Source organism: Artemia franciscana, chromosome 7, assembly GCF_032884065.1.
Source record: "Artemia franciscana chromosome 7, ASM3288406v1, whole genome shotgun sequence".
Classification (NCBI taxonomy): Eukaryota; Metazoa; Arthropoda; class Branchiopoda; order Anostraca; family Artemiidae; genus Artemia; species Artemia franciscana.
Window position 1 is genome coordinate 1974521 of NC_088869.1, and position 12828 is coordinate 1987348.

Sequence of the window (12828 nt, forward strand, 5' to 3'; positions counted from 1 at the left end):
TATTCTGGATAATTTCTAGTCTATCGGACTGATCCAAGGTAAGGGCGAAATGCCACACCGGGCAAGCATACTCAAGCTGTGGACAGATAAAAGATGTATAAAGGTGGAGCATGTGTGCTTTTGGACACGAAAATTTTGCAAATAGCTTAAGGAGAGACATAGATGTACTAGCCTGTTTGGCAATAGAGCAAATGTGAGCATCCCATTTCAAATCACTTGTCAGTGTGACCCCTAAGAGTTTAGTTTTTGTTACAATTATATCATTAGGTATTGGGGTCACAAATGATGGCTTTGATTTAAGAAAACTAAATGTCATAATATGAGAATTATGGGGGTTCACTTTTGACTGGGCTGCTTCACTTACAACATCTTCGAGAATTTCCATTGCACTGTTCTTAATATTATTTTGCACTTTTTGAGCAATGACATGTCATCCACAAACTTCCGTCAATTGGCTGATTTGTCAGCAAGATTGTTAATCATTACCAAAAATAGCAAAGAACCCAAAAGTGTACCCTGCGGAACTCCGCAAGAAATAGGGAGTGAATCAGAATTAACATTTTTATCCTTAACAACTTGACTCCTATTTGACAGAAAAAATGTAATAATATTGACTAGAAAATAGGGGGACATTAAGTTCATTGAGCAATTTTTCAGCTAACATATTATGACTAACTATATCAAAAGCCTTTTGGAGGTCAATTAAAAGGAGATTGAGTCAGGTATCTGGCTCGTCAAGTAATTTATATACAGTATCGAGGAGACTGACCAGGTAATGTGTTGTTGATAAACCTTTCATGTTTTCGGATTGTTGCTCATCAATAAGTACAAGGATTGTGTTTTTAAGCCAATCTGCCTCGAAACTCTCATACAGTTTAGAGAATACTGGTGTTAAGGTAATTGGTCGAACTCCATAAAAATCTAATTTAACAGCTTTCGTCTGTATGGGTGTAATGTATCCTTTTTTCCTGCACTTAGGAAATGAACCACTTCTAGTAATTGTACTAAAAATATTTGATAAAGGTTTTTATAACTTATGAGGAAATGCTTTTATTAGATCAATTGGGACATTAAGGGGGCATATTGAAGTTCTCTTTAGTTTACGCATTTTCGCATCGACATCAGAAAGTTGTACTATAGGGATATCCTGGTCTGGTGCTGGGGGTGGGTAAATATGACATGAAAGAGCTGGAAGTGTTTGTAAAATAGCAGCAAGGTATCTATTTCATGAGTTAGATGTAGTTTAAAGGGGTTCATCAAGATTAAAGTCAACGTTTTTGACTGTTTTACCGCTAATTTTCTTGACTGTATTAACTGCTTTTCTAATTTTCTTGACTGCTTCGGCCGTGCTTTAAAGAGTTCACTTACTCTATTACGGTAATGCGTTGAAGCTTTGCGAATCTGCTTCTTCATAGATTTTCTTAGTAGGCTAGCTTCTTCAGTTTTTCTTTGGCGGAACAGTCTTAATTTTTGACGGATTAAACTTTTTATTGCATCATTTACATACGGCTCATCACTAGAAAAATTTTCTTTTCGACCTCTGGAAAATGAACTAAATAATTATTGACAAATTTATCTTGGAAAAGTTCGGCTTTCTTATACGAATCGTTGGAGGCAAATACATCTTCCCATTGCTCTTCTAAAAGCCATGCGCCAAAATTGAGTAGACCATTATTAGTAATTGGTCAATACTTAAAAACATCAAATTTATTCTTGCGAAAATGATCTTGTGTCGGACTAAGCAAAAGCGTAAGATGGTAACTGCCACCAAGTGGGGGGAGGGAATCAGGTGTTTGATAGAATCCATGCATGTTTGTACAAATAATGTCAAGGGAAGTACTACTTTGTGTGGTTGGGATATTGACAATTTGTTTTAAATTAGCTTCTCGACAAAGATGACTTGTATTTAGTTCATTTCCGATACCAGTAAGTAGGATCCCAGCGTTTGGATGTTTAGACTGGAGGTAATCAAGCGATGCATGGAGTTTTTCCAAGAAATCTTTACGCTGCTCCGATTTTTGGCCGGGTGAATAATAAAAACAACCAACAATAATATTAGTTAATGGGCGTGGGAGAACTTTCGGTTTAACTTTAATCCAAATTATTTCATCATACTCATATATTCCTAGAACATTAAGTTCCCTTGGCAACGAATTATTACGACAAAAAATCATTACCTCTCCACCCTTTTTACCAAGGTAATGATCATGTGGGTGGAGTTAATAAACCTGTTAAAATGAGCCATTTTCAGAGTATCCAGGTTTTGGGACTGAACCTCGGTTATAAAAATTAGATCTGATGCTAGCTTATTCGCCGTAATTTCAAGCTCTATAAGTTTTTCAAAATTAAGGCTTTCCGCATTACTTAGTAACAATCTAGGGAAATGGTAACGAATTTTATTATTCTTGTGTTTACTATTATGAGTACTAGAAACACCTGTTTAATCTGGCAATCGATTTGAAAAAGAAGTTTGAGGGTGAGGAAGTCTATGAATACTTAATGGGAGTGGCTGGGTTTTATCACATTTTTCAGGTATGGAGGTGTTACGGGTAGGCTTAAGATCAATTTCCCTAGCACTAGGGTGACTACTAAACTGATTTTGAAGTAGGAGGGGAACAGGTTCAGTTTTAAAAGTTAGGGGTAAATTGCGAGAGCCCTGGGTAAAAGTTTCCTGGCATTCAAGCGATTCTGCAAGATCAATTTCTTCTAATAGCAAAAACCTGTTACTAAGTGGGATGGCTGCTGTAAGCTGCTGTTTGTAAGTGGGAGTGTTGTTTGGTGCTGTAGACGAGACTGATGCGAGGAAGGTGGGTTGGGTAGAAACGGAGGGGGGAGCAAAAACGTGTGCGAGGGAATTTGGGTGCGTATGTAAAACTCCGACCTTTGGTACGTGGGATAAGTCAGACGCGTTCGGGAGAGCTCCAGAGTAGCCGAGTTGTAATGATCTTGGTACAGGGGGCTGCGAGCTTAAATCATAGTCGGAAAGGGTGGGGCCTCCCTCCAAAATTCGTCCCCGTTTTTTGTCAAATTCTTAGGAGTACCGTCGTACCCATGCGAAGGTACAGCTTGTGGCTTAGAGAATAACCGATATATTTTATAATGTCACAACCGAAACAACGACCCGACATAAAAACAGAACAAATTGAAACGTGGTCAAGCGAGCACGAACCCCTATTGCAAGAACCCGTCAGAAAATGTTTACAAATATGGAACCGATTGCATCTTTTTCAGGTGGTTGTATTTTGCACGGAAAAAAGCCGTGCAAACTGATTTCGTTTTTTTATTTTCAATTACACGCTGATAACTTTTTTTTTCAGTTATCTCTTCCGTTTCCTTCACTTTCATATGCCACAAGTTTCTCGTCAACAATTTCTATATCTGCAGAGCGTTTCATAGAAACCTTATAAGACTTTAAACAAAGTTGTCATTATCCTCTTTCAAATTCAGCATAAAACCTGAAGCAGTTAAATTATTCCTGTAATCGGAAGCTTGATCCTCTACCATAGTAATAGAGGATTTGTCTGTGGAATTTTATGTTCATGAATAATGATCTCAGTTCAATGTTATTAACTTGATCGTTCTGGTCAATTCCACTGCTAATCACCTGGTTTGTCACTGGTTCAAACGCCCTTGACCTCTCAAATGAATTTACAAAGGGCAATATAGCATTTTGTGAATTTTTTATTTTCACTAGATTGACTTCATTATTTTTTATTATATCACTGTTTTGAGTTCCAGATAGGGGTTCAGAAATAAAGGTTAAAACGTGGCTTAATAACTCTCCTCGTGTGTCTTTTAATGATTTAAGAATATCAAAATTTGTCTGGCAAGCAAAATCTTTAGCACAGGGATTTGGATACGTTAAATTTTCTCTAGTAACATGTGAGTAAAGTTCGGTCTGAACTGATACCTCGCGTGAGCAGGTGCGTGTTATCTAATGGTGGTGTTCAGAGTATAGGAAGGGTCAATGAAAGAAAAGGCCTGGCCCTCAGTCTGACAAGAAACTTTAAGAGGGGGGATGTCACTTCATGTTGTAAATAGGGAGAGGCTAGAGTCAACTTCTGCGAAGAGGGGAGCATCGGCGAATTAAGCTCTTTTTAAATGTTAAGCATCCTAGCTCTTGAATTTGGAGAACGAGGGTTGCGAAGTGAAGATAAAACAGGTAAATTTAAAGAATTTACCTGCTTGATTGGCATTTTCTTAAAGGAGCAGTCAGTACAACACCAGCTCTCACTCCAATTAGCTGTATCAATTCCGGCACATTTATGCGCTCCTGCATGAAACAAGCAATTGTACCCTCCATATTTCACAGAGTTTGAAAAGACTTTCAGCCTACATTCAGGACAAACTAGTCTTTGTCTAACCATTGTTTTTAAGAGGTTAATGGCCCGGCTAAAAAACTTGGCTCAACAGTTAGCAACACAAGGTCCTCACACGTTGGATGCTAGATGAAGACTGATCATCTATTGCAGTTATGACTATAACTCCGACTGCTTCTGACTGTACTAACTTACAACTATGGCTGCGACTGCTTTAAACTGCTACTAAATCTGCATATGATTGCATTCAGGGAATGTTGATAGGGATATTGTACAAAATCAATACACAATATGTGTATTCTGATCTTCATTTGGGCGAATCATCATTAACTCAGGAATGGCACGGGACATTAAATTGAAGTGTACAGGGTGCCTGAGTCGTGCCTGAATCTTCGAAGAAAGCCGAGTGGGATTTCAAACGAAATTAAAAACAAACTTTTGTATTCAGGCTATCAAACAGGTTGCCTGTACTTGCAATAGCTTAAGAGTGGTTAAGGGTCAGAATTTGCTCCTACGATTTGCTAAAGCCATTTTGTTTAACTTTCAGAGATTGTCAAGAGGATTACTGAAAAGAATAAAAAAAAGTAAGTAAAACTATTAAATTAGTATCAGATATTTTTATTTTTACACCTGAGAGTTGAAAAACTGGCGAAAGGCCCATTATATTATCAACATAATATGTTTAAGTTAAATTAAACGCTCATTTTAAAAAAAAAATATGAGTAAAATTAGAAGTTCTCGGGAGCATGTAAAAAAAAAGGTTTTGTATTGTTAGGGATGGAGGAGCAGTGTATAATGTTTTGTTGGCCTCTGGTGGCTTTGTACTGCAGTGAGTTCTTAGTAGTAATGGTAACAGCACAAAAATTTGAAATTTTAATATTATTGGCAACTTCTTGCAAAGATTTTTGCCGTAAAAAAAGAGGCTAAATCATGGAAGGAAACTGAGGATACATGCTCAGTGTCATTAATACAAAACTTGACAAGTTTAATGTGGGCCTGTATCAATTCATGATCATCGCTATTCAAACAGTTTGTGGTAACGCAAGGAGGTATTTCTAAATAAGGAATAGCCTGGATCAATAGTAACCAAAACTCTAAATAAAGGAATTTTGATAAAATAGACACAGCAGGAAAAATGGATTTAAATTGTACAAGTTTCATTAATTTTAATCTTACCCATCAAACGTTACGAGTATGAGAAAATTAGCCTTATTTTGAAAATGGGAGCAATTCCTCCTAAAAGCCATAGAATCTTAACAAAAAACGCATCATCAGAAGCGTTTTTTTGACGAAAATTTGAACTTTAGCGTAAAGAGCGAGGTGTTGACGAGGGGGCAAACCCCCTAAGATACATGATAAGAACACACAAATATAGAAGATCGTTGCGTAAGTTAATTCGTAAGTTACGTATATTAATTACTAATAAAAACGATCATAAATAAGTTAAAAGTTCTAGTGTAATCAAAGTAACCTTTTTAAGTAACCAAAAAATGGAGGATGATCCCCCTAGGCACACTCCCTCTCCCTTTTTTCTCAAAATTATCGGATCAAAATTTTGAGAAAACCATTTAGCCAAAAAAAGAGTAATTTTAATATGCATTTTTTTTAATTATTCAAGTACGGTTAGCCAAAATCAAAACCTGCATTAATTCAAAAATGTTAACAAATTATATAAAAAAAAACTTTTTTAACTGAAGATAAGGAGCTATATTAAAACTTAAAACGAACAGAAATTATTCTGTATATGAAAGGGGCTATCCTCTCCTTAACGCCTTTCTCTTTATGCTAAAGTTTAACTCTTTCTCACATTTTTTTTTTTAAACAATAAGAAAGTTTAGCGTAAAGGGTAAGGCATTGAGAAGGGGACAGCCCTTTTCATATAAGGAATTTAATTCTCGCTCCTAACTTCCAGCTAAAAAAAACTTGTTTTTTATTTAATCAGGGAGATAGCTCAAGGTTGTTCCTACAAAACTTCTTTGTCAATGTACTAGAAGAATTTTTTACGAACTTCATGATTGGAAACTGCCTATTTTAAAGGGGACATCAACTCGCTTGATATAGCAATAACTTTAATGTCTTACTGGTCTATTAGGGATTCCATCATTATCAGCATCATCATCACAGACATCACCTAGACCGTCTTTGTCAGAGTCTTCTTGTCCAGAATTTGGAGTATCAATACAGTTATCCTGAAGAGAATAGGATATAATCTACACAATTATGTAATAATACAATAAATATTGACAAAGACCACTGCCTTTCCATAGTAAACACAAACAATAGGTAGAACGTGGAAAAAATATGCCTAACGTTTAGAAACATGTATTTCTAAAGCTCGTATTTTAATGTGTTTTTATATACATATTCTTTTGCGCTTTGCTGAGGACGACCTTTGGATATAGGTTTAAAATATTCATTTGAGACTACAGTTCTACCCTCTTTCAAAAAAAATTCTATTATACCTATTCTTTGTTTTTATAATAATATACGGCTTCCTTTCAACGACGCAAAACGAATCATAAACGAAAATAATGGACAACGAAATTTTAGATTAGAAGACTAGTGAGAGCGAAAATTTATTTGCATCACAAGCTAAAATGATGCATAATAAGTGAGGATCACAAAGAATTGCGAATGAAAAACTGAACTATGGAACAACTAAATGAAAACAAAAACGATTGCTGTGGAAAAAGCCGGAAAAGAAGTTAATATTAATCTACGGTACGAAGACAAGCAACAGCGAAAATCATACATGCATAAGCCAGCTTCCCATAACATTCCATAGCTTTTAATGAGTTAAATTGAACCTGAATTTTTAAATTCCGAATTAGTATCCATATTTTTTTTTAAATTATTTCTGCATTTGATGTAATCGAAACTACCTAGAATGTTTGCAGTAGTCACCTACTGTTTGTTTAACTCAAGAGTATTTTAATTGAAAATGAGGACTAATAGTAACCCCTTCCACTCCCCATTTTGCATTTAAGTTATTGCATTTACACAGAAATACTTCAAGAACGATATTAATCCCTTAAAAAGCCGACCGCTTGCCGAACACCAGAGTTCAAGCCAAAGGACACCAGTTGATTATCAGCTAATTATTCCTTAGTATGTTCCAAATTTTCACGTTTTCCAAGAATTTCGGTTTCCCCCTCTAATCTCCCCGAAGTTACAGGATACGGCAGGAATTAAAAATAAGAGCTTTAAAGCACAAGATCCTTCTAAATATCAAATTTCATTAAGATCTGATCACCCGTTCGTAAGTTACAAATACCTCATTTTTTCTTATTTTTCTGAATTATTCCCCCCTCCCTAACTCCACCAAAGAGAGCAGATCTGGTCCAGTTATGTCAGTCAGGTATCTTGGACTTGTTTTTATTCTTGCCCCCCCCCCCAGTTTCATCCTGATCCCTCCGCTTTAAGTATTTTCCAAGATTTCTGGTCCCCCCCCTCCCAAACTATCCCTCAATGACACTAGTTTTTTTCGGGATTTAAAACAAGAGATCTGAGTTATAAGGTCCTTCTAAATATGAAGTTTCATTAAGATCCGATCACTCCTTAAAATACGTCATTTTTTCAAATTTTTCAGAATTAACCCCCCCCCCTAACTCCTCCAAATAGAGTGTATTCATTCCGATTATGTCAATCACGTATCTAAAGCTTCTGCTTATTTTTCCCACCAAGTTTCATCCCAATCTCTCCACTCTAAGCGTTGTCCAAGATTTAAGGTCCCCAAACTCCCCCAATGTCACTGGATCCGGTCATGATTTAAAATGAGAGCTCTGAGACATGATATTCTTCTAAATATGAATTTTCATTGAGATCCAATCGCCCGTTCGTCAGTTAAAAATACTTCATTTTTTCTAATTTTTCATAATTAACCCTCCCCTCAGCTAACCCAAAGAGAGCTGATCCGTTCCGGTTATGTCAATCGCGTATCTAGGACTTGTACTCAATTTTTATCACCAAGTACCATCTTAATCCCTCCAATCTAAGTGCTTTCCAAGATTTTAGGTTCCCCCTCCAACTCCCCCCAAAGTCACCAGATCCGGCTGGGATTTAAAATAAGAGCTCTGAGACACGATATCCTTCCAAACTTCCGAATTTCATTAAAATCCAATCGCTCCTTAGTAAGTTAAAAATACCTAATTTTTTCTATTTTTCCAAATGAACCAGCCCCCACTCCCCCCCCAGACGGTCAAATCGGGAAATCAACTATTTCTAACTTAATCTGGTTTGGTCTCTAATGCGCCTGCCAACTTTCATCGTCCTAGCTTACCTGAAACTGACTAAAGTAGCAAAACCGAGACCGACAGACCAACAGAATTTGCGATCGTTTTATTTCACTTGGTTAATACCAAGTGCCATAAAAACCAAAATAAGTTAAACATCTAAAAAAAAAACTAAAAAGAAAAAGAAAAAACTAAAAAAAACTAAAAACAAAAAAAAATAAAAAACTAAAAAAAAAGAAAAAAACTTAAAAAAAAGAAAAAACTAAAAAAAATAAAATAAAAAAACGGGGATTACAAAAATTCAAAAGCCTTAAAAAAACCACAACTTTGAAGGTTAGTTGATATCTTTGTTAGAAATTAGACTTGCTTTAATATTCAAATATCTTTGAAAAAACTGAAATATGAAATATATATATATATATATATATATATATATATATATATATATATATATATATATATATATATATATATATATATATATATATATATATATATATATATATCTATATATATAAAAATAAGTTATCTGTCTGTGGATCTGTGGATCAGGTGACGTCATGTTTCTGTGTCGGCTGACGTCATGAAACTAGTCGTCGTCATTTTTGCTTTGACGGTGACGTCATTAACGGTATTTAAGACATTTGTTCGCGGAAAAATGTTTAATTGTAAAATGACTGAAGAACCTATTGGGTTTGGCATTTTGACTTGGATAAGGTCATCAATGCCTACCAGATTTAAGTTAAAAAAACAAAGGTTCGTCGATATGTACTTCATAGTGACGCTGAAAAATAAAGAAGAAAAACAAAACTGAAAAAAGAAAAAAGGTAAAAAACTAAAAAAAAACTAAAAAGAAAAAACACTCAAAGAGAAATTACAGACCGGGACACAAATGACGACCGAGACAGAGGGAATATAAGTGACGACCGGGAACCTCAAAGAGAAATTACACACTGGGACACCCAGACACAAATCACGACCGGGACACAGGGAATATAAATGACGACCGGGACACAGGGACACAACTACAACGGGGACGCCGGGGGCACAGGCAGGATATATAAATGACGACCGGGACACAGGGATTGTTCGAATAGAAATTACAGACCGGGACACCGGGACACAAATGACGACCGGGACACAGGGAATATAAATGACGACCGGGACACTCAAAGAGAAATTACAAACTGGGACACCGGGACACAAATGACGACCGGGACACAGGGAATATAAATGACGACCAGGACACAGGGACACATCATTAGAATAATGAGGTATAGATCTGAATACGGATTGTTTTTCCTATGGACAATTATATGTTGCATGTTCAAGAGTCAGTAAACCTGACAATCTATTTATATGCACAGACAATGGGACAGCGAAGAATGTTGTATATTCGCATGTTTTACGTAGTTAAAAACATATATTTATATCTATCTCTATTCACAGATGGGACACAGGGACACAACTACAATGGCGCGTAACTAATATGGCGCGTAACGACTTACGCGCGCGGGGGGGCTTGGGGGGGCGCGAAGCGCCCCACCAACTAGGTGTTGGGGTGGCGCGAATATATATATATATATATATATATATATATATATATATATATATATATATATATATATATATATATATATATATAGTTATTGCTCGTTTAAAACAAGTAGAAAAATATTAAGCAAGAACTATCAAAGGCACTAGAACTCAACCTAACAAATTTTTCGCATTTTTTTTATCAGCAAACATACATGTCATTTGTAGGAATAGGTAGCCTATTATCAAACAGTTCGTGGTAACGAACTGTATAGTAAGGAGCGATCCGGCTCAATAGTAACCAAAACTCTAAAAAATTGAATTTTGATATCAATAGCTACATCAAAAGATTCGCATTTTAATGCTGATTTTAAATATATAAGTTTCAAGTTTAGTTATTCAAGTTTAGTTTTAGCCATCAAAAGTTACGAGCCTGAGAAAATTTGCCTTATTTAGGAAAATAGGAGGAAACACCCCCTAAAAGTCGTAGGATCTTAACGAAAATGACACCATCAGATTCAGCGTATCAGAGAACCCTACTGTAGAAGTTTCAAGCTCCTATCTACAAAAATGTGGAATTTTGCATTTTTTGCCAGAAGACAAATCACGGGTGCGTGTTTATTTGTTAGTTTTTTTTTTTTTTTTCCCAGGGGTCATCGTATCGACCAAGTGGTCCTAGAGTGTCGCAAGAGGGCTCATTCTAACGGAAATGAAAATTTCTAGTGCCCTTTTTAAGCGACCAAAAAAATTGGAGGGCATCTATGCCCCCTCCCACGCTCATTTTTTTCCCAAAGTCAACGGATCAAAATTTTGAGATAGCCATTTTGTTTAGCATAGTCGAAAATCATAATAACTATGTTTTTGGGGATGACTTACTCCCCCACAGTCCCTGGGGGAGGGGTTGCAAGTTACAAACTTCAACCAGTGTTTACATATAATAATGGTTATTGGGAAGTGTACAGACGTTTTCAGGGGGATTTTTTGGTTTTGGGGGTAGGGTTGAGGGAGGGGGCTATGTGGGAGGATCTTTCCTTGGAGAAATATGCCATGGGGAAAAAAAATTCAATGAAAAGGTCGCAGGACGAATCTGGTCACGTTAGAAAAAAACGTCAAATTAAGAGCTTAATATACAATGCTGGGTGTTCGGAGCCTCTACATTATGGAGTATAATTTGAAAATAACACAACTATACGAGCGATAAAACATATATACCACAGCCATAACTCAACTAACGAAAGAACTGCTAAGAGATAACACAACTATAAAGCGAAAACAGGTGAAAACTAACGGGAAAATAAACGAACTAAGAGGTGGAAGGGGCCCAGAGAAAAAATATAATCCTTTTTCAATTTTGAGCCTAACTTCCGCAAAGGAGTAATAATGTCAGAAGCCCCGAGATACCGAATTATTTTCTTTTCAAACAGTTCGTGGTAAGGAACTGTAGTAAGGGGCGACCCGGCTCAATAGTAAACGAAACTCTAAAAAACGAAATTTTGATGCTAAAAGATGCATCAAAAGAATCGAATTTTTACGCTGATTCTAAATATATAAGTTTCAATTAATTTAGTCTTTGTCATCAAAAGTTACGAGCCTGAGAAAATTTGCCCTATTTTGGAAAAAAGGGGGAAACATCCCCTAAAAGTAATAGAATCTTGACGAAAATCACACTATCGCATTCGGTATATCAGAGAACTCTATAGCAAAAATTTCAAGCTCCTATCTAAAAAATGTGGAATTTTGTATTTTTTGCCAGAAGACAAATCACGGGTGCGTGTTTATTTGTTTGTTGTTTTTTTTTGTTTTTTTTTTCCCAGGGGTCATCTTATCGACCAAGTGGTCCTAGAATGTCGCGAGAGGGCTCATTCTAACGGAAATGAAAAGTTCTAGTGCCCTTTTTAAGTGACCAAAAAATTGGAGGGCAAATAGGCCTCCTCCCACGCTCATTTTCTTCCAAAAGTCAACAGATTAAAATTTTAAGATAGTCATTTTGTTCAGCATAGTCGAAAACCATAATAACTATGTCTTTGGGAACGACTTACTCCCCCACAATCCCTGAGGGAGGGGCTGCAAGTTACAAACTTTGACCAGTGTTTACATATAGTAATGGTTATTGGGAAGTGTACAGACGTTTTCATGGTGATTTTTTGGTTTGGGGGTGGGGTTGATGGGAGAGGGCTTTGTGGGAGGATCTTTCCTTTGAGGAATATGTCATGTGGAAAGAAAAATTCAATGAAAAGGGCGCAGGATTTTCTAGCATTACTATAAAAAAAACAATGAAAAAAAAATATGAAAACGTTTTTTCAAATGAAAATAAGGAATAGCATTGAAATTTAAAACGAACAGAGATTATTACGCATATGAGGGTTCTAAAAATACTTTAGCATAAAGAGCGAGGTATTTAGAAGGAGATAAATACCTCGCTCTTTATGCTAAAATATTTTTAGTGATTTCAACTATTTATTCTACGGCCTTTTTGATTCAGGGGTCATTCTTAAAGAATTGGGACAAAACTTACGATTTAGTGTGAAGAGCGAGGTATTAACGAGGGTACAAACCCCCTCGTACACATAATAAAAATATAAGAATATAAAAGTTTGTTATGTAAGTTAATTCTTAAGTTACGTATATTTTTTACTAATAAAAACTTTCGTTGAATATTAAAAGTTTTAGTAGCCTTTCTAAGTAACCGAAAAACTGGAGGGCAGCTAGGCCTCCTTCCCCACCCCTTATTTCTCAAAATC

At 36.1% G+C, this 12828-nt stretch overlaps 1 protein-coding gene across 1 annotated transcript in view; it reads right to left on the minus strand.

Moving 5' to 3' along the window:
* Positions 1-12828, minus strand: part of LOC136028719 (cartilage oligomeric matrix protein-like) — a 136446-nt gene that overhangs the window by 83786 nt on the left and 39832 nt on the right. The window contains exon 5 of the mRNA XM_065706587.1: positions 6401-6508. Within this exon, the coding sequence (XP_065562659.1) occupies positions 6401-6508 (108 nt within the window). The remainder of the gene's footprint in view (positions 1-6400; positions 6509-12828) is intronic.